Below are 26,988 nucleotides of genomic sequence, written 5' to 3'. Positions count from 1 at the left end.
CCTACACAGGCATCTTTTAATATTGTAGTCTAGCGTTGTTTACATACACTTGGAGAAGTCAAGCACACACAATGCAAAAGCATTATGCAAGCACATAGCAAAACTTAATAAACTTTTTGTAATAAAATAATAATAATAATAAAATCATTGACACAAATATGAACTAATCAATTTGCTAAAATAATATCTAGCAAGTAAAATTTCAAAAGCAGAAGCAAAATCTTATTAATAATAATAAACTATATTTAGCACAACTTCTAGACCTTATCAAGCGTTCTAGACCCAACTAAAGCCAAAATGAAAACACATTTAGCATATATAGATTTTTACTAATCATTGGTATTTTTTTCTCAATCAGTTTTGCTTACTTCGTTACCAATTAGTTAATTATTTTACATTGTTTTCGTTTTGAATCACAGTTACATACTAAAAATTTATTACTTATTACACGCTACCCAATAAAGATTTTTGCAAGCAAAAATTTATGTTACCCAACGTTTTTTCGCGCAATGCATTCTGTAAAGATGTCACAGTACACACTGTCTACGTGTGCGTGTGTGTGAGTGTGTGGTTGTGTACTTGTATTTGTCATCGTCTGTGTTTTTGTTTGTGTATGTGTAGTTGTTTGAGGTTGCGCTTCGCGCGGTTTACACGGCCTATGTCTACATTTAGCGTATATATTTCTATATATATAGTATATATATATATATATAAGTTCGCTAGCTATACTTGGTTGTTGTCGTTCATGTTTTTGTTGTCATGTGTCCCGTGTTGCTGTTGTTGTTATTGTTGCTGTTGCTGTCTGTCTCTGTATGGTTGTTATTATTATTGTGCTACGTTTATGGCACAAGTTTCTTAAATCCAGCACCTTCTTGGCCAAGTTTGAGCTCTTCATAAATTGTGGGATTTACTTCATTGCACTGCGTATTGCTGAGCGGGTTATGAAAGTGATGCGCCGCATCTGCCGCACTCTTGAGTTGCTGCTGCGGTTGCTGCTGCTGATGTTGCCTGTTCCCCGTGAGTGCGACACCTGCCGAGGTGGCCGATGCCGCTGCCGTCGGCGCCGTTGTCGTTGTGGATGTCGTCATGGTGGCGGCGATGCCATTACGACCATGACTGTGACTGTTGCTGCTGCCGTTGTTGTTGCTGCTGCTCATCCCGTGGTGGTTGCCATTTTGCGTCGTGATGGCCGATGTGACGGTGGGTAGCTATGGCCGTTCATATATGTTTATGTCCGGGTGTCGATGTGTCGTCGGTTAGAAGGGGGAGGCAGAAAAAGACATTGACAGTTATAACACCCAAAATATAAGTAAATACACACCTACGAAAAGCACACAAAAACATATAGCTATTATAACACTAAACAAACTTTGGCCAACTCGCAGTTTAGCAAAAAAAAAAAACTAGGGTGACAAAAGCCGACCACGCCGACTATATGATATCCATTAGATATTGTAGGCCTACAGTAAACTATTAATGTGTTCCAATACATATTAAATTTTTTAAAATAATAAAAAGATATTTTCGATCCACTGTTTTAATTTTCAAAGAATTCCTTTCTCTGTTAAGCGGACAACCGGTTTAGAGGACAACATGCCACTGCCTGTGCATATATTTATAACGGCAGTGCATAAAATATTATATACCCTTAGCAGATATGCAGATACCCTCATAAAAAAACAGAATGATGGAAAAAATGGCAATCGATCGTTGTACACACCTGCACCTGTTCGAGGCCCCTGGTGTAGGTGGGATTCTCGAACGCCACATTGCCGTTGGCCGATTTTCCGTAGCTGGAGCGCTGTCGGCGATAGAACACAATGGCCGCCGCCGCTAGAAGAATGGCCAAAATGCTGGCCACAATGCCACTGATGGTGCCCACGGCACTTGAGTAGCTGCTGGTGGCCGAGGTCACATGGTGCTCGCCGAGGGTGAACCTAATCGGATCTGTGAGCACGCTGGCACCTGCAAGACAAGTCGGCAAATTAAAACCTCGCCCAGGACTTGAATCAGCTTTTTGGGCATCCAGGTAACCAACTCACCGTAGCTATTGCCAGCCTTCACCACCAACTCGTAGAGCACATCCTTCTTGAGGCCATTAATGCTTATTGTTGTGTCCTTTACGTCGATGCGTCGTATCTCGAGAGCAGCCATCGCGTTGTTGCTGTTGCCCATACTTGTTGCATTATTCATGGCGGCCAGGGTATCCATGCCGGGATTCTCCATCGAGGAGCCTGAATCCGAGGATGGGGAACCCGAACTCGAACTCGAGCTCGACGTTGGCGGCAGAATGGCGGCCTCGTGGTAAAATATTCTATAACCGTCAACGGCATTTGGATTCTTTGTCGGCGCATCCCATCTGTAATGAAATAGTTTTCATAGAGCGACGGCGCCGCATTATGAGTGCTCGGTAATATTGTTGCAGGCGCGCACACACAACTTGTCTGGAATTTTAATAAATTTAATGCGGCACCAGGTTGAGTTCAGTTTGAAAGGTCCGCTGCCCTCATCAACCTTTGACGTTGACCGAGTGTATTAAAGTGAGATAAAAAATCTCTGCTTTAATGGATTTGCGGTCTATTAGTGGCCCAGTCCTCACACAAGTCCCTCCTCACACATACATACAGAGGCACATGAGTGGATGTGAGGCACAGAGAAGGATAATGAATGTATTGGGTTTGGTGCGCTAAATGGATGAGTCTACTTCCGCTTCGGACAAAAGTGTTTAAGAGCTTAGCCGAGGGGTTGGAACGTGTCCCACATAGTTTGAGGGCTTAAAGCCAAATGGCTTATGCTCGGTTAAACTTTGTTTAGGTAGAACGCACTGGACGAAAATAGATTGTATAAAATTTGTGGACTAAGGACGCAAGGGACCTCTTACCATTATAATATCGAAAATATTATGCTGGTCCGTTTTGAATTCCAAAGAAGTTTCTTATTGAAAAGCTTACGTAAATATACTTTTTTAAGGACAACTTGATAGATTTACTAACCTGATATTAACTTCGCTGTCGGATACCACGCTCACTACAATATTTTCCGGCGGTCCAGGCAATCGATCGCGGTTCTTCTCAAAGCAACCCACAATGGTGCGGGCATACTGCAAACTGCAGATCTCCTTGGATCGAACGGATTCACCGCGGCACCAATTGAGGCACTTTCGGGGCACATGCTCATCCGCACAGCAGGATCTGTGATCCGAGCCATCGGCGGCACATCTCATCAGCTTGTCAAAGTCCACAATGCACTCAGGTCGATCCGCGATAGCATCGAAGTCCACATAATAGCTGCAGGCACTGCGACAAGCCATCGAAACATTTTGCGCCGCACAGCATTCGGAAACGTTGTGATTGAGCGCCGGCGTATTGCGTATACGCACCGATACCGGCGTGGTGGTGGCTCCGAAGGGATTATCCGCATGGCAGAAATAATCGCCGACATCGTTGGCCTGCAGCTTGCTGATTCTTAACGACATTGTATATATCGAGGGTCGGGATTCATTGGCTTTCACGGATATGAAATAGTTTCCGCCATTTATAACGGGCACCCTTCCATCCTTTTCTCTCCAGAAAATTGTCTTGGGCGCCGGTTTGGAGTCTACGGTACACCGCAGTTCGATCTCATCACCAATATTGGCCACGGTGATACCAGCAGCCTGGATTTTTGGAGGATCTACAAGGAAAAAAGTTAAGTAATTATATTGCCAATCTTTTTTAAAACTTCAAATTATTTCAAGAAAATATTTTCTATGATTGCGCTTATAAAATTAAATAATAAAATAAACTAAATTTAGAACCTCTCTGGAATTAGTTTAAAATAAATATTTTCTAATGCAATTTAAATGTGAGTATTTACTTGCAATATTTTACATTTTGCAGCAGAAGGACACTTGACACTATAAGGCAGCTAAGCGAATTAACCCTCATTGTATTACTTACAGCATATGTTAACCCTCCTGGTGGCCTGCATGGGCACTCCGTAGCCGTTGTCCGCATAGCAAGAGACGTGCTCCATGTCGGCCGACACGTTGTGAATGACCGTGACCATGTGCCGCGAGGCGTCCTGCCGCACCAGATGTCCACCCACGTAGAGCGAGATGGTGGGAGCCGGGTTACCGAAGGCCAGACAGAGAATGGTCATGGAACCGCCCTCCGGGATGTTGTCCGCCGGATGCACAGTGGGGGGCTGCAAGTAAGGTACACCTCAGTTAACCCGAAAATAAAGCCTGAAGTGAGCACTCACATCCACGAAAGCAGGCAGGGCGGGATCCGTCCAGGCCACCAGCGTCTCCGAGGGCAGGGAATCACCACGTTCACCGACAGCTTCCACGTAGAGCACATGCTGGGAGCTCGGCTTCAGGTTGTTCATCCTCAGCCAGGCCAGCTTCGTTTCAATCTTTATGAATTGCTCGGCCCTCATGGCCTTGTGGTAAACTCTGCAGGAGGAACAAAAAAGGGGAAGAGGGAGTCTTAGATCCCGACCAAACCGGAGAAAAGACTGCAAATTGGTTTTTAAAACCTGCAACAACACACTTTAATGGCCTTTAAATAATTTATGATGTTTGCCACCTTTTTGAAAAATTACTCAAAAATGAATTCATAAATTCAAAAATCATTATATATAGTTCAAAGTTTATGCAATTAAAGTTATTAACATTTACTTTAAGAAAATGTCCCCAAAAATGGCTTTTTAAACAAACTCATTTCTTACTAAAACAAAAACAGAAATTGTTACTGTAGATTTAAAACAAATCCGTATGTAACAACTGAACTATTAAAAACTTTTTGAAAATGCCCGCCAATTTTTTAGCAGTGGCTGCTTAAGGCGCGTTCCCCTTGCTCACCTGTAGGTAATCCTCTCATGCGGATGGGCGTACTCCGGAGGCTGCCAGGTGAGCTGCATCCAGGTGGCGCTGTGGGCCACCACAGTCAGCGAGTGGGGTGGTGAGGGGGCTCCCCAGGCTGCAGTGCACACACACATAGGAAAGGAGACCGCACAACAATTAAATCTACAAATTTTGGATCTGAGTTGGCCAACTCACCTTCGCCGGTCCGTTGTTGGTCGGTTGTATTCAGCAAGAGCATGGATGCCGGCAGCGATGTGCCAAATTTTCCGCGCGTCACAACCGTAATTCGGTACAAGGCATTCGCATCCAAATTGGTCAAATCGATACTCGTCTCATTGGTGGTCAATTCCTAAGTGTATAATTGCATGTGAGTAGCCGACGACGAGACGTTAACGAGAACGAGAAAAAAATGTGTGAAATTTGCAATGAATAAAGTGAACTCAAGAATCATGAGCAAAACAGAGTCGACTCGCAAATACCCTTAAATATAGAGATCAATCGAAATTGAATATAAAAGTATTCAGACTTGTATCTTATTAATAATTAATAATGTATCTTAAAAATTGCTATGTTTTATATTCCTCCAACCAGTATCCATTATTAGTCAATAATAAATCACCTAAAAACTCGGCGATACATCTTTACACAGCCATATACCCCATATACTGCACTTTAATTTTCCAATTAACCCCAAACTTCCACTCCTCCTATTGAGAGTCCTCCATTTCCCTTTAAACGAATAAAAAATTTGTCCAGTCTGCACTGCTGTCGTCTGCTCGTGGCTGTGGTTTGGCTTGATTTCGCTGAAAGACATGTCGGCATGATTAGTACTTTTTGTAATTGCTGCCACGCAGCGCAATTTGTGGTATTTAGCCCACAAAATGACAGCACACCCCGTTTCCTACAGCGTCCAATCCAACCAGCTGCATCATCATCAGAGTCACTCGCAGTGTGCCATTGTCGCAGTCATTCAACTCATCGGGCTTTTCTGCCTGCCCCTATCTCGCCATCTGTGATTCTGGTCCCAGGTCCAGTTCCAGTTCCAGCTCCATGTCCCCACTGTCCGCACTGGCGCTATTTTGTTTCAAAAGCCATCCTCGAAATTGACAGCTATATCTCGGACTCTGGTCTATGCATGTGACCGACGTGACCCCAACTCCCAAAAAACCCCACTTCGCGCAAATCCACATTAAAAATCGTTAGCGTAATCTGTTGGTGTTACAGCTTTGGGGGCAGCTAGATGCGCTGCCCTGTGGGAATTGGGAGGCATATGGGTTGGGATTGAAAGTATTAAATTTCTGTTCAGGGTAATCCTCATAATAATGTTGAAATGATTATTTTAATGAATCTGTTTAATAATTTACTATGGAGACAGTGTGAAAAAAGAGAAATAGGCTTGGATTTGTAAAATTAATAAGATGATTATTAAATATTGTCAGCAAGTTCTAAAAAAATTAAAGACAATAGTATTATTATTTATTAATATTATTATAATCAAGTATTACACATTTTTTGTATACAAAGTCGATATATTTATGCCATTTTGCTCTTCTTTTCACAAAGCTATAATAAAATCCTAACGTCCTAATCTTTGCATCATACCCTGCAATCTTAAAACCATCTCAATCATTTACACACCGAATCGCTTGGCTGCCTGATGTTGCTGCTGAATTAATGTTGCTGCTGCGCTGATGTTGCTGCTGTTGCTGTTACTGCTGCTGTTGCGTTGTTTCATTCTGTTTCGTTTTTTTAATCTCCTGCAGATGTCGCAGTCGCGGTGCGGTTTTTTGGCCTTTAATTGCATTTTTGGCTGCGTGGCCAGTGCGAAAAAATGCGGCGCGTTAAGTAATTTATTTCGTTTTATGGCCTAGCGCTGTTTGTTTTTAAAGCAAAGTCAGTTCTGGGGGGCAGCATTAACTTGTTTTTATCAGCAGCTTGGCAGCAGCAGCAGCCGTGGCGGCATCATCATCATCACCATCAACGTCATCGGCGACCAGAACAGAGTTTGTTATTTCAGCTACTTAGTGCTGGCAATGCGCTAAAATTATTTGATTTAAGTGCCACGCCTCCTCCCGAGCAGCCGCCTCTAATAGCAGCAGCATCACACGATGAGCTTATCCGGCGTAACGAGTCATTTTGAGTATGTAAGTCAATGTCAGAGCGATGTTGGACATCTGTTCGTGGAGCCAGTTTGGCCAACCTCACTAAATATGTATGGAGGTTCATCTCGCTTATGGTTAGAGGTTTTATTTTCTGTATTTGTTTTATTTTTTTTTTTTTTGGTCATGCCGGGGGTCAAGTCGTAAATCTCAATTTCAGCGGGGTTTGCTTGCCCTGCTTGTGACAACTTGTGTCAAATATGAAATGCCGAGCAATGGACCCATTTTAACCTCAGAACCCGTCCGAAACGGGGAAGCTGAGTAGGGGTTAAAGGCAGAGATAGAGACATCCATTTGACACAGGTAGTCTGCGATAAACTAACTAGAATTTAGTGGCCACTGCCCGAGAGAATAAATTGCCTGGCTCAATACTAATTTCCTTCCATTAGAAACTTATCTAAAACGCATTAAATTCAAAGCCGAAAAAGATTGTCAAGGCAAAGAAGGGAAAAACGATTTATTATGCTCTCGACAGCCCTTACAGCAAAAAAAAAAGGGCAACACTAATAGCAGCCAAAGGACTTTTAGTTGGGCGTGTGTCCTGTGTGTGTCGCGATTTCGCTTTGCTTTTTCAGTCCCCTTTCGTAATTACATTAACCGCAACTTAAATGTGCCACAATTGGCATGAAGAGCTGGTCCTAACTGAATAATTAATGGGGTTACCTTCCAGAAATGGAGGTGAGTCGTCCCCAGCAACTACTCGAGCGAATAGCTGCTCAAAATGCATAGCGCGATGTCCTTCGGTACTAAGCTTGTGCACTTACAGAAATTAAACGCTAAATTAGCGATCCCTTTAACGTTTTCTTCCACTGGAATATACTACGGGTTTTAAGGGTGGTTTTTTTTAAAGCAAAAACAAATATTTAGTCTATAGTCGACTAATTCGTGAAGGGTCTATTATTTTATTGGATAATTATTGTTGCAAATTTTAGGGCACCTAAAAAATGGTCATCCTTGATTCAATATAGCTTTGAATTATATATAATAAAAGCATACAAATTTGTTTCAAGTGTTTATCTACTGTATCTAAAGTCCTTCCCCCTAACGGGAGTCACATTCCGGCCATAAAACTAGGTCCCTCGTCGCTCATTTACCAGTTGTCTTGGCCCGAAGTCGACTGCAGTGACAAAGCACATAATCGCCGTGGCCCAAACCCCTTTGGCTCCTTCACAGCTGTATCAGAATATTTAATGTGTCTAATTTCTGGCATCGTGGTCAGTCCCTTCGCAATGTTTTTTTATTTTCCTTACTTTTCAGTGTTGCTGGCTATATTAAAAAGTTTTTTATGGTCGTGTGTTTGGCAAACACAAACACAAATAGGAAATAGTCCGACTCCAACTAACGCGGAGCGGCGGCACTAAAAATCATCACAAAAGTTACGTTCGTTTTCGGCCAGCGTCAACAGAGGAATCATTTGAAAAGCAGCGACTGTGGAGGAAAACCTTTTATTTCCGTTTTCCCGAAATCCCCCCATTCCCATACCCCACACCGCCGCCATCCCTCGTCCTGATGGTATGTAATATCCTGTAGATTCGAATAATGTTTTTGTGGGACTGTTTGTTGCTGATGCTGCTGGTGACACAATGCCGGCCGTGCATTGGCGACGAATAGAAATTGCCAAATTATTGGCACTGATTCAATCAGGAAGGGTTGCAAAAACACAGCGGGCTGCCGGCGAAATTACCTTTAAATATCGAAATGGTGGAATTGCGATTGCTAGTTTGAGCACAACTTTTCCGCCAGCCATTAGTCGTCTTGGCCCAGCGGTTTGTCGCCCAATGAGGTTTTACTTTGTACCCATTCTCTACATATTTCTGACACGTCCAAAAGCAATTAAGTTTGTCCATAAAAGTGTCACACTGAGTCAACGCATTGCAGCCTTCTGCTGGGGTACAGTTTCCCCCGATAGCCACGAACTTATAGATATACATGCGATACAATAACCCATTCAAAAGGGGTCGCGAGGCGCGTTTAAACCATTTGACACCAACGGCGATGCGATGGTGATGCTGATGGTGGGGGGGGCACCGCAAAAACGGCAAAACTGAAAAGCATTTAAGCCAAGCCGAAGCCAGCCCCAAGTTAAGCCAACAGCAACAGCATCACCGCAACAGCTGCGTGCACTGCTGACCAAAGCAAGCAAAAATAAAACAAAAAACTAAAAACAAAAAAGAAAAAAGTGGAGGGAAAACGAAAAAGTAAGCAGCCAACAGGGCGAATGAATTTTCCACAACACAATCAACAAAAAACAGCTCAGAGTATAAGAAAAAAAAATCGAACCAAAGCTGACACCGCACAGTATCTTCCATATCGATTGGTTTTCTGGTGTAGAGTTGCTCACGTGACGAAAGATTCTGTCACGCTTGCTAAGGGGATTTTTTTCATTTTTTTTCAGCTGTCAATAGAAACTGTGATTCCCACACCTCATGATCATCATTCATATTTAATCAAACGAATGGCAATGAATCTTGATGAGAAAAATAAGCAATGAATCCCATAGAAAAATACATCAATGCAAAAAATCACAAAATAAATAGAAATTAAGTTAACACAAAGTTTGTAAATTTTAAGATAAACTTTGACGGGTTGCTCAGGTGATGATGATACAAAATATTTTTATGTTGTTTTGAAAGTTCTTAAATAAATCAGTTAATTGCATAATCTACTGCTACTGCTAAGCATTTAAGCATTTTTAGTTTTTTTTTTGAGTATTTTTCTAGTACCAATTGGACTCCCTAAGCGTATCTCACGACTACACCTCCCATGAAGCCGCCGAAGCTGGAGCATCATTGGCAGGTCGTCGACGACAGGTTGCAATGCCCCCAGCAGCAGCAGCAGCAGCAGCAGTAGCAGCAATGCCAACAGCAACAACAGCAAGAACGGCAACATCGACCTCACTTTAAATACATTTCTGTGCGCATCAACACGCGACAAACTCTGGCCAGGCTTCTTTTGTTGTTGCCGTATTGCTGTATTTTTTAGCATTTGCGAGTTTTTCGAGGCCAATAACTCTGGTGATGGCCATGGCTGATGCTGCAGCAGCAGCAACAACAGTGCAGCAGCAACAACATCGCAGCAGCAACATCAACCAGGCCCAGCTGCCAGCAAAGCGCGTTGATGTGTGACAACAACGGCCAATAACTACAACAACAAATGCAACAAAATAGCAAAAACAACAACAATTGCAACAATAAAATGACTAAAACAACAACAAATTGCAACAAAATAGAAAATTACAACAATGCCAATGGCAAAGCCAGAGCCAACTTTGGTCCGTTGTCTGGTTTTGGTTACTCTTTTTGGGGATTTTTCTTCATCTATTTTTGTATTTTTTAGTGGATCGGCTGCAATTTTTAACAGTTTATAGTCACGTTTTGCACGTTGCCAGTGCATATGGCGGCCATAAGTCCCCCAGCCCCGCCCCCCTGTTGAAAAGGCGTCAAAAACTTTTGCCATTGCTCTACGTACATCTAAACCTGGCCATCCCACCCTTCAATCGATGCTTTTTGGACAGAGTTGAAAGATTATTATACTGAATTGGATTAGCGGCGGCGGCGGCCAACCAGAACTATTTGCCAGTTTATATCTATATATATATAATATTATATACATATAGAACTAAATTTAAGCTGAATATTTTGGATAGAGAGGAATGCACTTGAAATTCGTTGGGAGAGTCGGGAAAAATCCAATTGATTTCAGTCGATTCAATGGATAAACAATGGCCATCGATATATGCATTTAGTGAGATTTAGCCGATGGCCAAGGACTTAAATAAATAATTGAATAATTGGCTTAACTGCGAATATTACTCATCCGCCATGTGTTTGGTAATTTTTATCACAGCCTGGGGGTAAGATTTCATTTTCTATTTTTTATATATGTCTGCCCTAAAAGTGATTTAAATAATATCTATTACACAACTTTAATAAATGCAATAACTTAAAAGGTATTTGAATAGAGTTCATGTGCTCCAACATTCAATTAAACAATAGAATCCAGATAGACAATTTCCACCTGACGTCTTAATTGAACAATTAGTATAGCCTCTCACGTTGCTCATACACCATGTATGCTCAAACGGCCACAATATATGCTTATATGACCGCTTGTTATGGAAGCAATTTCCTGTCCCCGAACTTCTTCATTAACTCTGCTGGCAATTTAAGTTCTCCCCGGTCGGAAAGTTGTTGAAACGGTTATTGTCCTGACTCCCCGGCCTCCGGCGCACAGACAAGGTAATTTGTAAGCTCTTTTCAATTCCATTGGCACTCGAATATATATAATGTCAGCATTTTGGCCCAAAAGGCAAATCGTAATAAGGCGACCGCCCGCAGGCCCCAATGCAAATGAAGTGCCCCATTGTGTGTGTGAATCTCTGAGCCTGTCCAACAAAAAAAAAAGGAAAAAAAAAAACTTTTCCGAGCCAACAACTCACAGGTGCGGCGAACAGAGAAAGCAAAGTGGAGGAATAGTTCTGCACTGGAAAAGTTTGTGCAGAACGAGACGTTCCATTGTCCAAAACCGATATATACTCACATTTTCCAATTTGGCAACTGTCTCGTACATGGTCATGTTATTGACTTTGCCATATTGTACGATGAATTCAATATCCTCCGTTCCAGTTGTCCCACTTGTGGCGTCGCCAGCATTCGGCACATCCTTTCCAGCGTTAGCAGGATCCACGGCACCAGCTGCCAGTTCATCGCCGGTTATCATGTCACCTGGCGATGCGTTGCCACTGCTGCTACTATTGCTATTATCCACATCAGGCTGCGTCCAGACCAAACTGACGCTGCTCTGATTCACGAATGTCGCATGCACATCTTCCGGTGGTCCTGGGATATTCTGTGTGCCTGAATAGACCAATAGTGGGATTGTGGAGTGAGCAAACGGCATTGTTTTGTTTTATAATGCAACTTTAATTGGCCAATATTGGTTTTGTCTGACGGGCTGTGGTCGGTTGCCCCAAAGCATTGACCAAATAATTTAGCGCACAATGGCGTGCAACAGTGCGTATACTCGACGTGCACAGACACGCCATTAAACAAACAGAATTAGCTGCAAACACAAGCCCAGCAAGGCCAGCGGCATCCCATCCACAGAGAAGACCTACCGATGGATTCACCAAAGGGCGTGGCCAGTGGTGCAGTTTATCTGCCTGCCGGGCTGGTTAGCTGTGACCTCCAGTGACTGAGGGCACGCATTTAATGAGAACAAATTAAGCTTAACATCGCTAAACCATCCTTAAAAGTCATATAGTTCTTTCATTACATAAAACACTTGATGGTGGCTCAAATACCATTCAAAACAAATAAAAATCAATTTGATATTATCGTTAAATGTGATTTGATGGGTTTCTAAATTTTGAACTTAAAAATCCAATGGATATAACTCAGTTCTATGTTTTTAAACATTAAAAGACCGCTGGCATTTGTGACATTTTGTGATTCGCATGCATCTTGCCTAATTATCTCTACGTTGCACGGAATAATTTTAAATGAGCTGATTGCATTCACTGACAGTCACAGTTCGCTATCCAAACTCAGCACTAGGCACTCAGCTCCAACAGACAAAGACCAGGATGTGCACTGCCATGGTTACTACTCACCTTCCTCGAAACACTGCAGAATGTTGCCGGCATATGATAAACAATCGGGCACATTGCTTGATGTTCCCGATGAGGCAGCCGATGATGATGATGATGATGTTGCTCCTGCCGCATTGCTGTTACCGGTGGCAGATGCAGATGTTGCTGCTGCAGATGATGATGATGTTGCAGCTGCAGCTGCCGATGCTGAAGACGATTTGGTGGTCAGTGCGAGCGGCATGACGCCACGACAGAGGGGCATGCAGGCGTTAATGACTCCACGGCGACTGCAGCACGGACTATGATCACGTCCTCCGGCTGCACAACGGGCCAGGATTGCTAAGGATTAGAGTGCCAGATGTGTTAATATTGTGGCATCATTTGCATAAACTTCCCCAGCCAGCGATACGGCTCATTGTGCTATGTTATGGAACAATTTGTGACATGAACTCATCAATTCTGCCCCGTTTGCCACTTCGGTTGAGATGATAATTTAAAGGATCCGAGTCCGTGAGTCGGCAACTTGGCAGCAATTTACAGGAAATTAACCGAAAGATTTCCTATCATTGACTAGGTGACGGGTAAATTGGGGCACAATTCTGCCCACTCATCGGTGGCATTGGAGCAGATTCAATTTATTTGATTGAGAATGACGGGAATATTTTTGGCACTGAGTGTTTCTGAGCAAACACAAAAGAAAGATAATGTACAAATTCAAGGAATTTCGAAATTTCGACTGAGCTCTGATTGCCCGTAAATCAATATTTGTATTTTATTTAAAGCGCTTTCGTTGATAAAGCGCATTTTAATGTAACAATTTATAGAAAATGTTGACATAGGCTTACTTTTATTAAGCAAGACCTATGCCGAAAGATTAAGAACAATATTTTTAATATTGCTGGATAAATCAATAATCCATACTACTTATTTATTAAGGTTTTTTAAACGGTTTAATTAACATCGTACTTTTATAAAAACATTAGGTGTTGTTGGGTGTTAACATTTTGTATAATTAGATAATCAACTCTTAGCTATTCGAGAAGGCAAGAGTATCTAGTTATAAGACCCAACCATTAAATGTTATGGGAAACCAAGGGGGCTCTTGTATCTGTTATGGAAAGCATTGTTTACTCTGACTGAAACGAGGCCAAACAATGAGAGTATCTCTTCTAAAATTAAATAAGCCAGGCAAACACTGGCAATCTCCTGCCAAACAGTTTTCAATGATATAACCATTTCGCAAAATTAACGTGTATTTAGTAACATCAAACATCCCTGTTGGCCATTTTTGGGGCTTCTATGCGTCTAATTAACTTAAAATTGATTTGCATAAGTGCAAAAATTCATGATGCCCAAATGGCCAAGCGCGTCACTTAATATTCCAAATTGCATCGCCATACGAAACTAGAAATGCAAAATGAGCTCGTTAAATTAACAACAGTCCACAGGACAATGACTGGTCTATCCACTCGCTAATTAGTGTTTTCCAAGGGAGCGATATCATGCGGTTCGAGGAAAACCCCCGAAAATCCATCTGTTACTTACGCATTTGGGCTCGACAAGCCGGACCCAGTCGCTCGATATCGGACAGTCGAATGTTGTAGGAGCAGAGGGGAGCACACTGGGGCAGTAGTCCGGAGGCCTGGCAGCAGGTCGTCATGTTGTATCTGGCGGCTGTCTGCTGGACAGGCTCCGCCGGCAGAGTCCGGGTGATCAGGCGGGGGGATGGCTCGCTCTTGCCGTACGCGTTTATCGAGACCACGTAGAACTCGTAGTAGATGTCCGACTCCAGGCCCTCGAGAATCAGCGGCGGTTGGCGCTGCAAAGCTTAATGAATTAGCCAAACCATTTAGGGAATGGTTGCCCGCGGCGGCAGATTGTCTGCACTTGGGGAAAAATCAATTTCTAACATCAAGAACTTTATGAATCATATAAGACACTATAAAGAGAAGAAAATTCGTGCCCTGTAGATACAAATTCAATAGTTTCTATTGCCACTTAACTTTTTATATAATTTGAAATTGTCTGACCATTTGAATTGTCTGTTAATTATTTTAAGTTGATTTACTCGTATGCTTTTACAAATTCCTTTAAAATACTACTGTTTCTATTTCAATATTTATTTAGCGTAATTTAATTATTTAGGTATAATGTATATATGCTCTTTTAAACTTCTTGATATTAGAACGAATTTTTTTCCCAATATTCTCAGTGTAATAATACCTTCTCCACGGTCAGATAGTCATCACCCACTCCTAGACGTCGGAACTTGACGTGATATGTGCTGACGGTGTCGGCCAGGCGCTTCGGCTTGTTCCAGTCCAGAATCACGAAGCTGTCCGTCTTGGCCACCGTCCGTAGTTTTGACGGCGGATCGGCCAGTACGCCGTAGCCCTGGAACAGACAGCTGTTGTACTCGGACATGAAGCGCAGGCATCTGCAAATAACCAGAGAGCGGAGAGGAGCAGAGCTCCGTAATTGGCATTCGGCATAAAAACTCATCCTACGGAGTCATTAGCAAGTAGCATTGTGTTTGGGCGCTGGATAAGGATAAGGGTGCGGAATTGTGGAAAAGAAAAAAAAATTGGAATGGGTATAGGAATAGGCATGGGCATGGGCATAGGCATAGGAATGAGATGGGGAATGGGGAAGGATGGGATTGCTAAGCGATTAACTGCGGAATGAGAAGCTCATTGATAATTATCGATTCAAATTTGAGAGTCCTTATGAGAAGTACCAATACAAAGGAAGATATATGAAATAATGGCAAATTGGAAAAAGGAATTTCTGGGTAAAATAGGCGCAATGGGCTCAATGAACATAATAGTTGCTCATTACTGATGAGGCAATTACATTATTTGCTTGTAAAATCCTTACGATACATTTTAAGCACCAATCATCTTAGTATTTTTTAGTTATTCAAAAATGTAGTTATTTAAAATAATCTACTTACTTAAATAAACTAAAGTCGAGGGACGTCAGCTTGCCAGCACATAGTGGAAAGCAAGCCGATGGGATTCCTCTGGCGCGACAACACGGCGTATGATCTATATTGTTGGCCAGACAATTGAAGGTGATATTTGACCAGGGAGCGCAAACCATGAAATCGGGCAAATTGGCCTGATCGGTCTTCTGCGGATCGCACATTTTGTCCAGACACATGCGATGGGTCATCCCATTGTCCTCGCAACATTGTCGGGTATCCGGAAGTTGGGGCATTGCCTGTTTGTCCGTGGTTCCGGCTTTCGATTCCGCCGCCGAGGCACTGGTGTGGGTGAAAAATCTCAGCCGCTCGGTGGGCAAACTCGATCCAAATTCGTTGGTGGCCGTGACAATTACGGCGTACATGGTCAGCGGACTTAGATTGCTGAGCGCCAGCTGGGTCTGATTCGCGGGCACCGAATAGAGACTAATTGATTCTGGAGAATCTGACGCCGTTCGGTGAACAATCTCGCCACTCAACTCATCCTCATCGAAGCTGTGCAAAGTGGTCAGATTAATGGTATAGCCTGAAACGCGATCGGCCAGTTTATCCGGTGCAGTCCAGCCGATGGTCACACTCGTTTCGCTAACATTTTCGATCGTCACGAAGGTGGGCGAGCTTGGTATCAACTGCACACCCTTCAGGATGCACTGCAGCCCACTCAGTGTGTGCTGAACGCAGGATACACGGGTCTTCAGCTTGTCTGTGAAGGGAGTGTACTCGCCGCGGCACATGTCCTGGCACAAGTCCGGAATCTGCTTGTCCACGCAGCAGGGCACATGGTTGCGGCCATCCGCCATGCAGCGAACAATGCCGGGGAAGTCCCGTTCGCAGGCCTCCGGATCGATGCCAGTGGTGCCGTCGAGGATGTTATGCACATTGCAGAAGCCCATGCATTGCGTGGACACGTTGGCCCGTTCGCAGCACTCCGTGAAGTCGTGGGTCACCAGCGGTGGCACTTGACTGGGCCTCCAAAAGCTGCGATTATCCTGCGCGTCCAACGGTGGCGGCAGCAGGAACACATCACTCGACTCCGCGGTTGAGGTGTCCGTGGAATTTACCGGACCGCCCGTCGACGAATGAAGCTCCTTAACTGTCAGGGGTTAAGGCGTGAAATTAAGTTTTGTACAGGGAAAAATGTAATCCATTAAATAAATAAAATATCCTGTCGTTTTATAGTTTACCAATGAATGTATACCAATTTCTTATGGTATTTAAATGGATATAACGAAATAATGTCCGATGTTCAAATGATTAAAACATAAAAATTAAGTAATTCCTTTTAATTCAATATTCGTTTGATATCGCACTAACCAAAAAAAAATATAAATCGTTTGCTTTTTGTATATAAGTGTCTAATACAAATCTAGCTAAAACGCTTGTTGTTTCTTCAAGTGTATCGATTTTTTGTCGGTACTCACCTGTCAGGATGTGGATGCTGCGTAGAACGGGATCCGAATTAAGTTCGCATATATATGCCCCCGAATCGTTGGGCTTAAGAGTTTTAATCAAAAGCACCCAAACCTCTCCCCCCGTTTCCAGGTTCTTTCCCTTGGGATCTAATAAAAAAGTCCACAATTTGATTATAATTCACACTATCTTTTATAAAACATAAAACATACTCTCATCGTGCAGGATTCGCACACGATGATCCTTGGTTACCCGCACTGTGCCGGCGGTCAGGATCTCGTCACCCTTCTTCCATATTACTGTGTTGTTCGAGGAGTTATCTGAGACAACGCAGGTTAATAAAGCATCTTTGCTCTCCAAAATAATTGAAGGTCCGCCGGTTCCTTGAATTCCAAAAATGTCCATATGTATATTAAATATAAGTTATAAACATTCACTAAATATTACTACTTACCAATAGGCACACCACACTTAACAATAGTTATTAGCACACATATCGTAATTATGTGAACCAGCAAAAGCCTGAGCATTATTCCTTGTAGGATAACCTGCGAAACAGAAGACAAAGGAAAAACGTTTACGCAAATCAAACAACATTTTTCTGCAAAACTTTAAAGAGCGAAGCCATGGAACAGAGAATATTTTTCAATCATTTTCATCGCCGGAAAGGAAACATTTTGATATTGCAATAAATGGCCAGGTGAGGCGAAATGCCAGTGGCAACTATGATGGGGTCGGTAAAAGCGAGGGCGTGGCAGATGGCTGACCTGGGAAATGCAGCCAATTGGGAAACGTTGGACAAGAGGAAGGAAGCGAGCACAAACAGCTGAAAGCAGCGTCACTTTTGCCTTGGATCCCGTGTTGACGTGAACGTTGCCAGAACATTTGATGTTTGAAAAATAACATTCAGAACCCCTCTCGAAACTCGAATCGCCCCACGCCACTTTTACCTCGCAGTTTTCCCGCAGGCTGGATGCCTGGTTTGGTTACCTGTTCGCTTATGGCCAACGTTTTTGGATTTTTGTTTAAAAATTCGAACGAGTTGTTTTGCTCTACCTTTTTTTTTTGCGTTGATAAAATGTTTAACATCAGCAGCGCTAGTCTACACAATGAAAAAATGTATTTTTCTGTTAAAAAATTCCATATACGTTAATAAAGCATAGGCAATGTGATGTTATATAACAATATTAATTTACAAATTTTTAAAAATATAAAAAATTAACAGATATACCCAAATTTTTAATAAAGTTATGGGTATTGTTTTTTTCACTTTAGAAAAATATATATTGGCCTTTTGATACAACTTTAAACTTAAAACCTTCATTTTATATTTTGTGGTCAAGTTCTAAGTGCACCTTTTTTTCTCAGTGTTGAGGGGGTCTAGATTTGTTGAAATTGGTTCGTGCATTCTGTGAAAGGTGCTCGAGCTGATTGTACCTGTGCGTATGTGTGTGTGTGTGTGTTTACTCTTGCAGCTGTGTGAGTGCCCTGTACGTGAGAGCGTAACTGAGAATTTGTTGGCAGTTTTAGCGACCATTCCACGGGTAATGGCAACAACAAATTGCGTACACTGCAGCAAAAGAAGTGCGTGTGGCTGCTGCGCTTGTATTCAATTACGAGAACGGTTAATCGATTCACCTAATCGCCGAAGGGTTGGCTGAGGTAAGCGGAGAGAGGTAGGTGGTCACCTGCTGCTGGCTGGGTCGTCATCAATGACGTTTATCACCCAACCCCGCACATTTTCTGACCCCCATTGCGCTGACAAACCGCTTAGCTGGCTGGCATTTGTTTGGCCATCAGCGACACTGAAAAAGACCACCCTTTTCCGAGTGGGCGGCACTTGTATGTTATCAGAGTGGTGCGAAGTGGGTGGTGGGGGTATTTATACCTACGCGAGCATAAGGTGTACAAGGTGGGCTTGTACCTGCCTTTGTGCGCATCAAGCGCATTTCAAATTGAATTTACAAAGTGCGAACGCGATGCCCGAGCACGCACTTGCCTCCTTCCACGACGCGAAGATTGAGTTACCTGTGCAGAGGTGGAAGTACCTTTGTCTAGATGCGCCCCTCAAATGCCATTCATAAATTCCAACAGACTGGAGCAACTGCAGTCGTCTGGCGTGCAACTCGCGAGTTGCTCAATTGCAAAGTGACAAATTTGATTAAATTATAGCGCTATTGCAAAACGATTTATCTTTCGCTGCACTCTGGTGTCACTTGCCACCCACTCAATTAATTGTTTTTGCTCTTGGCCCCTTGGCTTTTGCTCTTTGCCGTTGCCGCTGCCATTTTTGCGCACTCATGCAGGCACGCACATTATGTGCATAGACACACACGTACGTGTATGCCAGGATACACGGAAAATATTACATTCTGGATCCCAAATAAAATATGTTAGCAATAAATTACATTTAAAAATATTTGAGAGGATTCTGACAGTAAATGTTAATACTAAGTGAACTTTTTCTGGTTTCATAATTTAAATATAATAATAATAATATATCTAGGTATTTATAAAATTAATTAAAAAATTAGAAAAATAATTGCAGTTCTCTTTAGTACAATCATTTGCCTTATTAAATATGATTTATACTTCCGGCTTAATGTTAATTTATTGCACAGCATGCAAACGGCTCTTCCGGCTTTTACAATCTATTCAAATAATATGTATTTCAAGTTGCAATTTTTTAACACCATTATAGGTTAGCTTGCCTTTAGTGTAAGCGTGTGCTTGTATGTATGTCCTCCATGATGTTGCCATCTATTTGTCTTCATCTGGGCCACAACTACCAAACCTCCTCGCTTCCCATTTCATCTCATCTCGTCTTGTCCCGTCTTGGTGCGCTGTCAACGTTCTGCTCGTTGAAGTTGTAAGTAAATTGTATAACGTGGCGTATGAGTAATATGATATGCATGCTTCGATTCGAAGCGTTACGCTGTGTTGTGCTCCGTGCTGGGTGCTCTGTTCCGCTCAGCTCGTTGAAGATGATGTGGTAATCAGTTTTGATTTTATTAGCACAGCAGCGAAGGAACTGCCACAGACAGTTAGCTGGCGTGCCACCCCAAAAATGAGCGGTAAGCGCCTCGAATCTTTTTTTACGATGTCTTCCATCCAAGTTATATGTGTTGCTCCCTCAACTTCTTGGCATGTCAAGTGGCACACATCAATCCAATCTCTCAACCTCCTACCATCTGATACCATGGGTTATGATGTAAGATGCACAACCCTAATGCTCGGGTCATAATTGTTAATGAAATTACGTATACGTTTTTGACTCGAGCGGTAAAGTGGAGCGCTTAGTTGCGCTCCCCTTAATTAAATTTCCCTGGAAGACAATGTGACAAGAGCACAACCGAAATTCAAGTTCTGAATTTAATTCTCAAGTGGTATGTGTAAGCTGTCAGTTAATTTTATTTCACGGAAATTAAGGGTAAATGCGATTTAATGAGAGAAAAAGCTCCTACTCCGCCGTTCTTGGCAATTTACCAAAATCACTGTTAATGCGATTAGTTAATAGTAAATCATTAAGAACTATTAAAATTGCTTTTTGTTTAAACGAATTTTTTCAAATGGTTTGCCAACAATTAATTGAGGTATAAAAACTTTCTGATCTAGGCACTCATTTTCGCTCTCCGCCCATTTTCCTTGTGGGTCCATTCCTCTTGGAAAATCTTATCAAGTGCATAAATTAGCATACCACACCATATTTTGTTTTTTCTATTTTTTATCACTCGATATTTTTGACGGTGCCCGTCACTAATTAAGGAACTGGGCACACACATTAATGATAAAACCGGGGCCAACTCTCAAGGTAAATGAGCCCCAAATAACAACAAAAAATCGAGATGAACAGCAAAAGACAAAAAAAGCGGAAAATAGTCCCCATGAAGGCAACATAAAAGGGCCCAGGCAGGACATTAAGTAAATTAAACAAAAAAAAAAGAACGAGAAACAAAAACGAAGAGTGGCGGGATAAATGGGAAAAAAAGGCAAGGGACATTTACACATTATTTTATAACATGGCCAAGACAGACAAATGACAGCCGAGACAAGGTGGGCAGCGGCCAAAAGGGGCGGGGCTGGCAATTGCCACACCAGATCTACTTCATGATAAATAAAATACACCGCAAAACATTTTAAAAGCCAACCGACAACACTTTCCACTTTGCTGCTAATTTAAAGTTAACACCAAAAAGTCGCAGCCACTAGAAAATGGTGAAAGACTCGAAGAACAGGGGTGAAAATGCGAGGGTGGCTGAGGTGAGCTGAGCAATGGAATGGTGAGGGGGCTGAAGGAGTAAAACTGAACGAGGGTTTCCCACAGCTGACGCTCCAACTGTCTTTTCGTTCTGGCCAACTTTGTCTGTCTCTCTGTGTGTGCGTACGGCTTTTGGCCAGGACTACTTTATGGGCTTTGTTGTTGTGCTTTTCTTGTTTTTCTTTTTTGGTTTTCCGTTTTTTTTTTCTCGATTTTTTTCCCCACTGCCGGGCAAGGTAATTTTTCTTAATTACCGCAAAATGTTTACCTTGTTGCTTGTGCTTCGGCTTTGGTGGTATATTTTTCAGGTAAGGTCCCAGATAAGGTCCGCATCCCTCGAAAACAACAACCCATAGATTGTGAGTCACAGTGCAAAAGGTGTAAAATATTTTCGACAGCTCCTACAACACTTTACATTGTTATGGCTTGGTGTTTTTAAGCAGCTTTTGTTCGTTTCTTGTTTTCCCACGCAGCGGAGTGCGGGGCAAAAAGTAAAAGTGTTGCATACTTTCCAGTTGCGACAACCTCTTGAAAACGCACACACTCACACAAATGGAGGAGGGTCGGGCAAGGTGAAAAGTCGAGGCTGCAAGGTAAGCCAAAAAGACCTACAGAACATACCCAAACAAACACGCACACACACACATTTTCTTTTCCAAATTGAAACTAATGTTCATAGCTGTGCATATTTCTGTTCTTGCTCTTGCCCGGAAAACTTGAACTTGAGTGTAAAAAATAAACAGCAGAGAAGAAGAACACTGTCAACCTTTTCCATTCATTTGCCGTGCGAAGGGAAGGTAAACGTGTGTTTAGGCCTTTTGTTTGGCTTTTCCGGCTTCCACTCTGAGTGAGAAATATGATAATCAAACAAAAAAATTACTCATACGCCGTGAGAGCACAAGTTGTGCAAAACTTTTAGGCCGGGCGATAAGGCGACAAAAGCCCAACTAAAAACAGAAAGGCACAACTTTTGTTTGTTTTTTGTTAGGGTCCAGTTCAGCTAGAGCCTAAATGGAAATGTTGGTTTACAGCGAGAACACACCTTGATTAAAGAGTTAATTCCCCGAATTTGAGTAGGCTCTGGCTATTATGTACATTATGCGCAAAAATGTACAAGAAAGTGTTAAATTATTCAGGAAGCCCCAATCGAATTTTGTAATTAAAATTAATACGCAGAACAGCAAGAAAAACCCCAACAAATGCAAATGCCAGAGCCGACCACCGAAATCGGCTTGTGGCATTAAGCCGGAACAAAAGGGAAAAAGCAAAAATTTGTTTTTAGCATTAAAACAAAATCAACACACCTCAATGTAAAAATCTCCCCAAAGAGGCATAAAAACGATGGGGATGCACAGATGCTGGGAAAATCGCAGGTTTGTAAGCAGCGAATAAGCAAAACATGTTACAACAAAGGACCAAAACATAATGAACAATAACAATGAGAGCCGCAAAATGGCAAAGTGTGGTTTCCATTTGTTGCTCGACTGGGAAATGCCCTATGTTAGTTTACTTAGGTGTAAGCTTTCATTTGTTGCTGGGCAACTCATAATTGTTGCTAAAGAGCTTACTACAAACTTAATACTATTATATACCAAAGCTAATCCGTGTGTCAAGAGAGTTTAACTGAGAAAGGTAACGAGTTTATAAAATATTCATGAATATCTTTTAACAAAGATGTTATATTGATAATTTAATTTTGAAAAACAGGAACGTTTTTACCTTATTTAATTTAACAGAATTGTTTATTTTATACTTAACAAAAATACCCAACCGTTCTTGAAATACCCCTCGATAAGATTGGTAAATATGAGAAAAAAGAGCAGAAATAAATGCTCAAGCATAACAATAACAGAAGCGGCACATTAAACAAATATTCCGGCGCAAAACAAAAACCAAGCGATGATAAAAAATAATTCTGCACAAGCAGTTGAGAAGGGGTAGACGCAAGATTTACTTTAAAATATATATTTACATATGCAAATGCCAAGAGAAAAGACATGTTCGTCGGGTCAGGGGGATGGCGGGGTTTTTGTGTCTAAGCAAGCATGTGAGTATTTGTAAATCTGACATAATTGCATGCACATGTGTGTGTTGGTGTGCATAAGTTTGTTTTTCGGATTGTTTATTTTGTTTGCACATTTCGCTATGGATAAGGAGCAAAAACTTTTTATGCATTTTTCATACACATAATTCGCTTCAAGCGCAAATGCACAATAATAATAATAAGAATAATAATAATAACAATAGCAGCGCACAAACAGACATAACAATCAGGAGCATCGAAATGCACAGCACACTGACTCGAGCTCGAGCCTCGAGCAGCGACAACAATGCCGCATTTTCTCCAAAACCCCCAACTATATGCAACTATATGTTCAGCCATATTCAGCCGAAGCAAAGAACTGCCAGCTACAGTTCTACGGCGACAGCAACAACATTGATTTTACATTTCCGCCGCTTTGCCTGCTAACTTCCGCTGCCGTCATTTCCACAACACCACTACATGCACACATTACACTCCCAGCCTCACAGCATTTTTGTTTTGCCACGCACACACATGCTCACACACACAATACACGCAGGGGAACAACAAGGACACACAACAAATGTGCGCTGTTATGGGTGTGGGTGCATTCGTTTTCGGGTTCTGTGATTGCAGGCAACGGGACAAATGTGCGACAGATGCACTTCAATGGAAGCCAGGGATGTGCAACCAAAGACGTCCTCATCTGCCACTGGGGAGCTGGGAATTTATGCAAGCTGGTTGCGTACAATAGGATTCTTCCTTGCGAATAAATACATAATTATAAACTGCAAAGCAACTGGTTCATTTTTTAGCAACGAATTTTAAAAAACTTGCTTTAAGTTTCATGTTTTTGAAATGCATACTAATTTTTAATCAAGCCGTTACAGAATATATGTTTTTTGATTTGTACATATTTAACTAATTATTTCAGATGATAACATTTATTATACAAAATATGTCAAAAAATATAGAAGATACTAAGGTTCTATGATAGCATTTTTGTATAAGTTCCTATATAAAGTCGTTGAAAATATCTTTTGTAATAAGTAGATTTTGATAGATTGATGTTTGTCATTTTGCATGTCTTAAAAATGCTTAAAACATTTAACGATTCAAACTCGTTGACATATTATAATGGATTACCATAAAGCTGCAGCTAAAGATGCTGACTTCATTGGCACTGAGTAGGTTATTTGTGTCAAATTTTTTTTATATATTCACACCATGTTTTACAAAGTGACCAAATTAATTCTGGCAAGGGACTTTCGGACTTTTTTATAGAATTTTCAAACTTTATTACTTGTGCAGGTCAAATGCATTTTCCATATGCGTATCAGCGTTCATTCCTGATGGCAAAGATGTGGCCACTTCAGACTTTCAACATGTGGCTGCCACAGAGCTAGAAAGCACCAAAACAACTTGATGCAAGTTGTAAAGAGCATAGCAGAGCAATCTGCAACCTGCAGTGGCAAACGCAGTTGCACTTGCCTTTTGCTTTTGCTTTTGGCTTTGCCCGTTGTTTCTAGTAGTTGGCAACAAATAAAACATAGTAAAACTCCGCATCAAACGAGCCACGAACACACATATGTATGTGTGGGTGTGACGGGTGTTTGGGTTAACTGAAGTGCTTACCAGGCCAACAGCTACAAGTTGGCTAAGTCAGTAAGCTCAGAAAATGCCAACAACCGACGCTCCGAGCAGTTTCTGCAGTTGACGAACTGGCTCAGACATCCTCGAAGGACCTCGGATGCAGTTACATGGCTGCCTGCCTGTGTATTGGTGCTGGCGTGTGTGTGCGCGTGGTTAGAAATTAGATTTACTAGTTTCCCGACAAACCCCAAAAGCCTGAAACCCAGCTACCCTGCCGGGAAACTACCCTGCTGAAAAGTACCAAAAACTTCATCTAGGCCAAGTCAACTTTTTCCCAAAAACCTAAAGAACCTAAAAAAAGAGAAAAAAATCATAAAAAAGATACCAAGTAAAACAAATGCTTGGGGCACTTTAGAGCTCGTATACCCCGTTGTACTATTAAATTTACCCATGGGAATGTTGACTTTTTGACTTTTTAGGGGCAGTTTCAACACTTTTGTTGTTCTCCGCACCAAATTGGTTGCACAAGCAACAGCAACTGTGGATATCAATAAAAAATATTGCTCCTCTTGCCCCATCATATCTGTGTTTGTAAACGACTTAATCACTTGGAAATATCAGAGACCAGCTGAGTGTGGCTTTTACCAAAGTGTTGCAAGTTTATGGTCATCAGCAGAACAGGAAGGAGTGTAGCAAGAAAGAAATGTGAACAAAACGAAAACTTTTATTACGGACATTTGTGGCAGAACAGCAACTTCTAAGTGGTTCAATTGGACTGGTCATCCTTTTGGTCGCAATGCGGTGTTAGTTTTGCTCAAAACTTTTTTGGCCTAATTTCGCCATTGAAAATCAACTGCGATACTAAGGATTTAGACAGCTAAGATGATAAACTATTTTCTTGGCAATGTGGGGAAAGTTTATTGAGATTATAAGAACTGGGAAAATGTATGTTTGAAATCAAATGAAATAAATATAAAAGAATAACAACCGGAGTAATGGATGGGATTTTTCTGCCTATAAAATATTCGAATGAATCATTTCCAGATACGAAGAAACTAAACACCTATAGTTTTCGTATCTTCTTAATTCCTTTGTAAAAAGTCTCATAAATAAATTAGTTATAATCAGACAAGGTAGCAGCAGATGGAAAATCTAATTATGAGCCATCGCGGTAATTTTAGCACGTGCCTGAGGACGACAGCGGCGAAAGGAAAAAGGACGACCCTGATTTCAAAGAGCAATTACATTAATTTTGCTCAAGAGCAACATGCACTCAGCGCTAAACTTCATTGCAACAAAATTTCCGCACCAATGTGCAAAGAGTTTTGCGGCAGTAATGCCAAAGTGGAGGCGGTGCATCCGAAACTGAGTCCTGGCATGAGGATAAAAGTGAGGCCTGAAGGCGTCGCCGCCATCGAGGAAAGTCAACCGCGACCGAAAGTGCCAAGTTCGCGTGCCGCAGTGTTGGTGTGCACTGTGAGTATCCGTGAGTATCTGTGTGAGCACCACGAGGTGCTAATGAGCTGCAGTTTGCAGTCACTGAAGATGTTAGCAGGCAGCCATTTTGCTGTTACCAACTTTGGCTCTTTTCCGTGCTGACAGCACTTAAAAGCTTTGTGCCACACACACACATACACTCGAAAAAAGTGAAACCTCCGGTCGAATATCGATAATCTTCAAAACATAAAATTTCGACTTACTTTGATGAAAAGTTTTAGTAAAATTAAAGAATACATATTTTAATAATATGTAGTCATAAAAAATAAGTAATTTTTGCAATATTACTACAGATTTTTTATTTGTGTAACTCGTTTTCCCCTCCCCAATTTTCCGCCCACTGTTTGGTGACGTGTGTTTATGCTGTTGATATTTTTGACATTTTCGTTTGGCGTTCTCGTTATTGTTACTGCACTTTGTACAAGAGATGTTGCTGCTGATGCCTTTTTGTTTTTCCTTTCCTTTGCTTGTATTATTTTCATTTTTGTTTTAATTAAAATTTCACATGTCAACGATTTTGCGAAGGTAACTGTGCACGTAGGTATATTGCCACTGCCGCCGCTGCCAAATGAATGAGTTTCTCATTTCCTCAGCCAACGAGCATCCGCTCAATGGCTTTCTTCTTATTG

The 26,988-nt window shown here is 41.8% G+C and overlaps 1 protein-coding gene across 1 annotated transcript in view; it reads right to left on the bottom strand.

Moving 5' to 3' along the window:
* Positions 1-317: 317 nt before the first annotated feature.
* Positions 318-26,988, bottom strand: part of LOC6605703 (Ig-like and fibronectin type-III domain-containing protein 2) — a 68,655-nt gene continuing 41,984 nt past the window's right edge. Inside the window, exons 3-18 of the mRNA XM_002030483.2 lie at positions 17,443-17,536; positions 17,201-17,371; positions 17,000-17,137; positions 15,549-16,671; positions 14,819-15,032; positions 14,141-14,414; positions 12,617-12,934; positions 11,545-11,861; positions 5,042-5,195; positions 4,844-4,961; positions 4,243-4,435; positions 3,939-4,185; positions 2,994-3,672; positions 2,043-2,359; positions 1,721-1,965; positions 318-1,208 (exon numbers count right to left, since the gene is read on the bottom strand). Of these exons, the coding sequence (XP_002030519.1) occupies positions 840-1,208; positions 1,721-1,965; positions 2,043-2,359; positions 2,994-3,672; positions 3,939-4,185; positions 4,243-4,435; positions 4,844-4,961; positions 5,042-5,195; positions 11,545-11,861; positions 12,617-12,934; positions 14,141-14,414; positions 14,819-15,032; positions 15,549-16,671; positions 17,000-17,137; positions 17,201-17,371; positions 17,443-17,518 (4,953 nt within the window). The 5' untranslated portion in view covers positions 17,519-17,536 and the 3' untranslated portion in view covers positions 318-839. The remainder of the gene's footprint in view (positions 1,209-1,720; positions 1,966-2,042; positions 2,360-2,993; positions 3,673-3,938; positions 4,186-4,242; positions 4,436-4,843; positions 4,962-5,041; positions 5,196-11,544; positions 11,862-12,616; positions 12,935-14,140; positions 14,415-14,818; positions 15,033-15,548; positions 16,672-16,999; positions 17,138-17,200; positions 17,372-17,442; positions 17,537-26,988) is intronic.

This window comes from Drosophila sechellia, chromosome 3L (assembly GCF_004382195.2).
Source record: "Drosophila sechellia strain sech25 chromosome 3L, ASM438219v1, whole genome shotgun sequence".
Taxonomy (NCBI): Eukaryota; Metazoa; Arthropoda; class Insecta; order Diptera; family Drosophilidae; genus Drosophila; species Drosophila sechellia.
The sequence above is the reverse complement of the archived record's forward strand: the minus strand, read 5'-3'. Positions and strand labels throughout refer to the sequence as shown.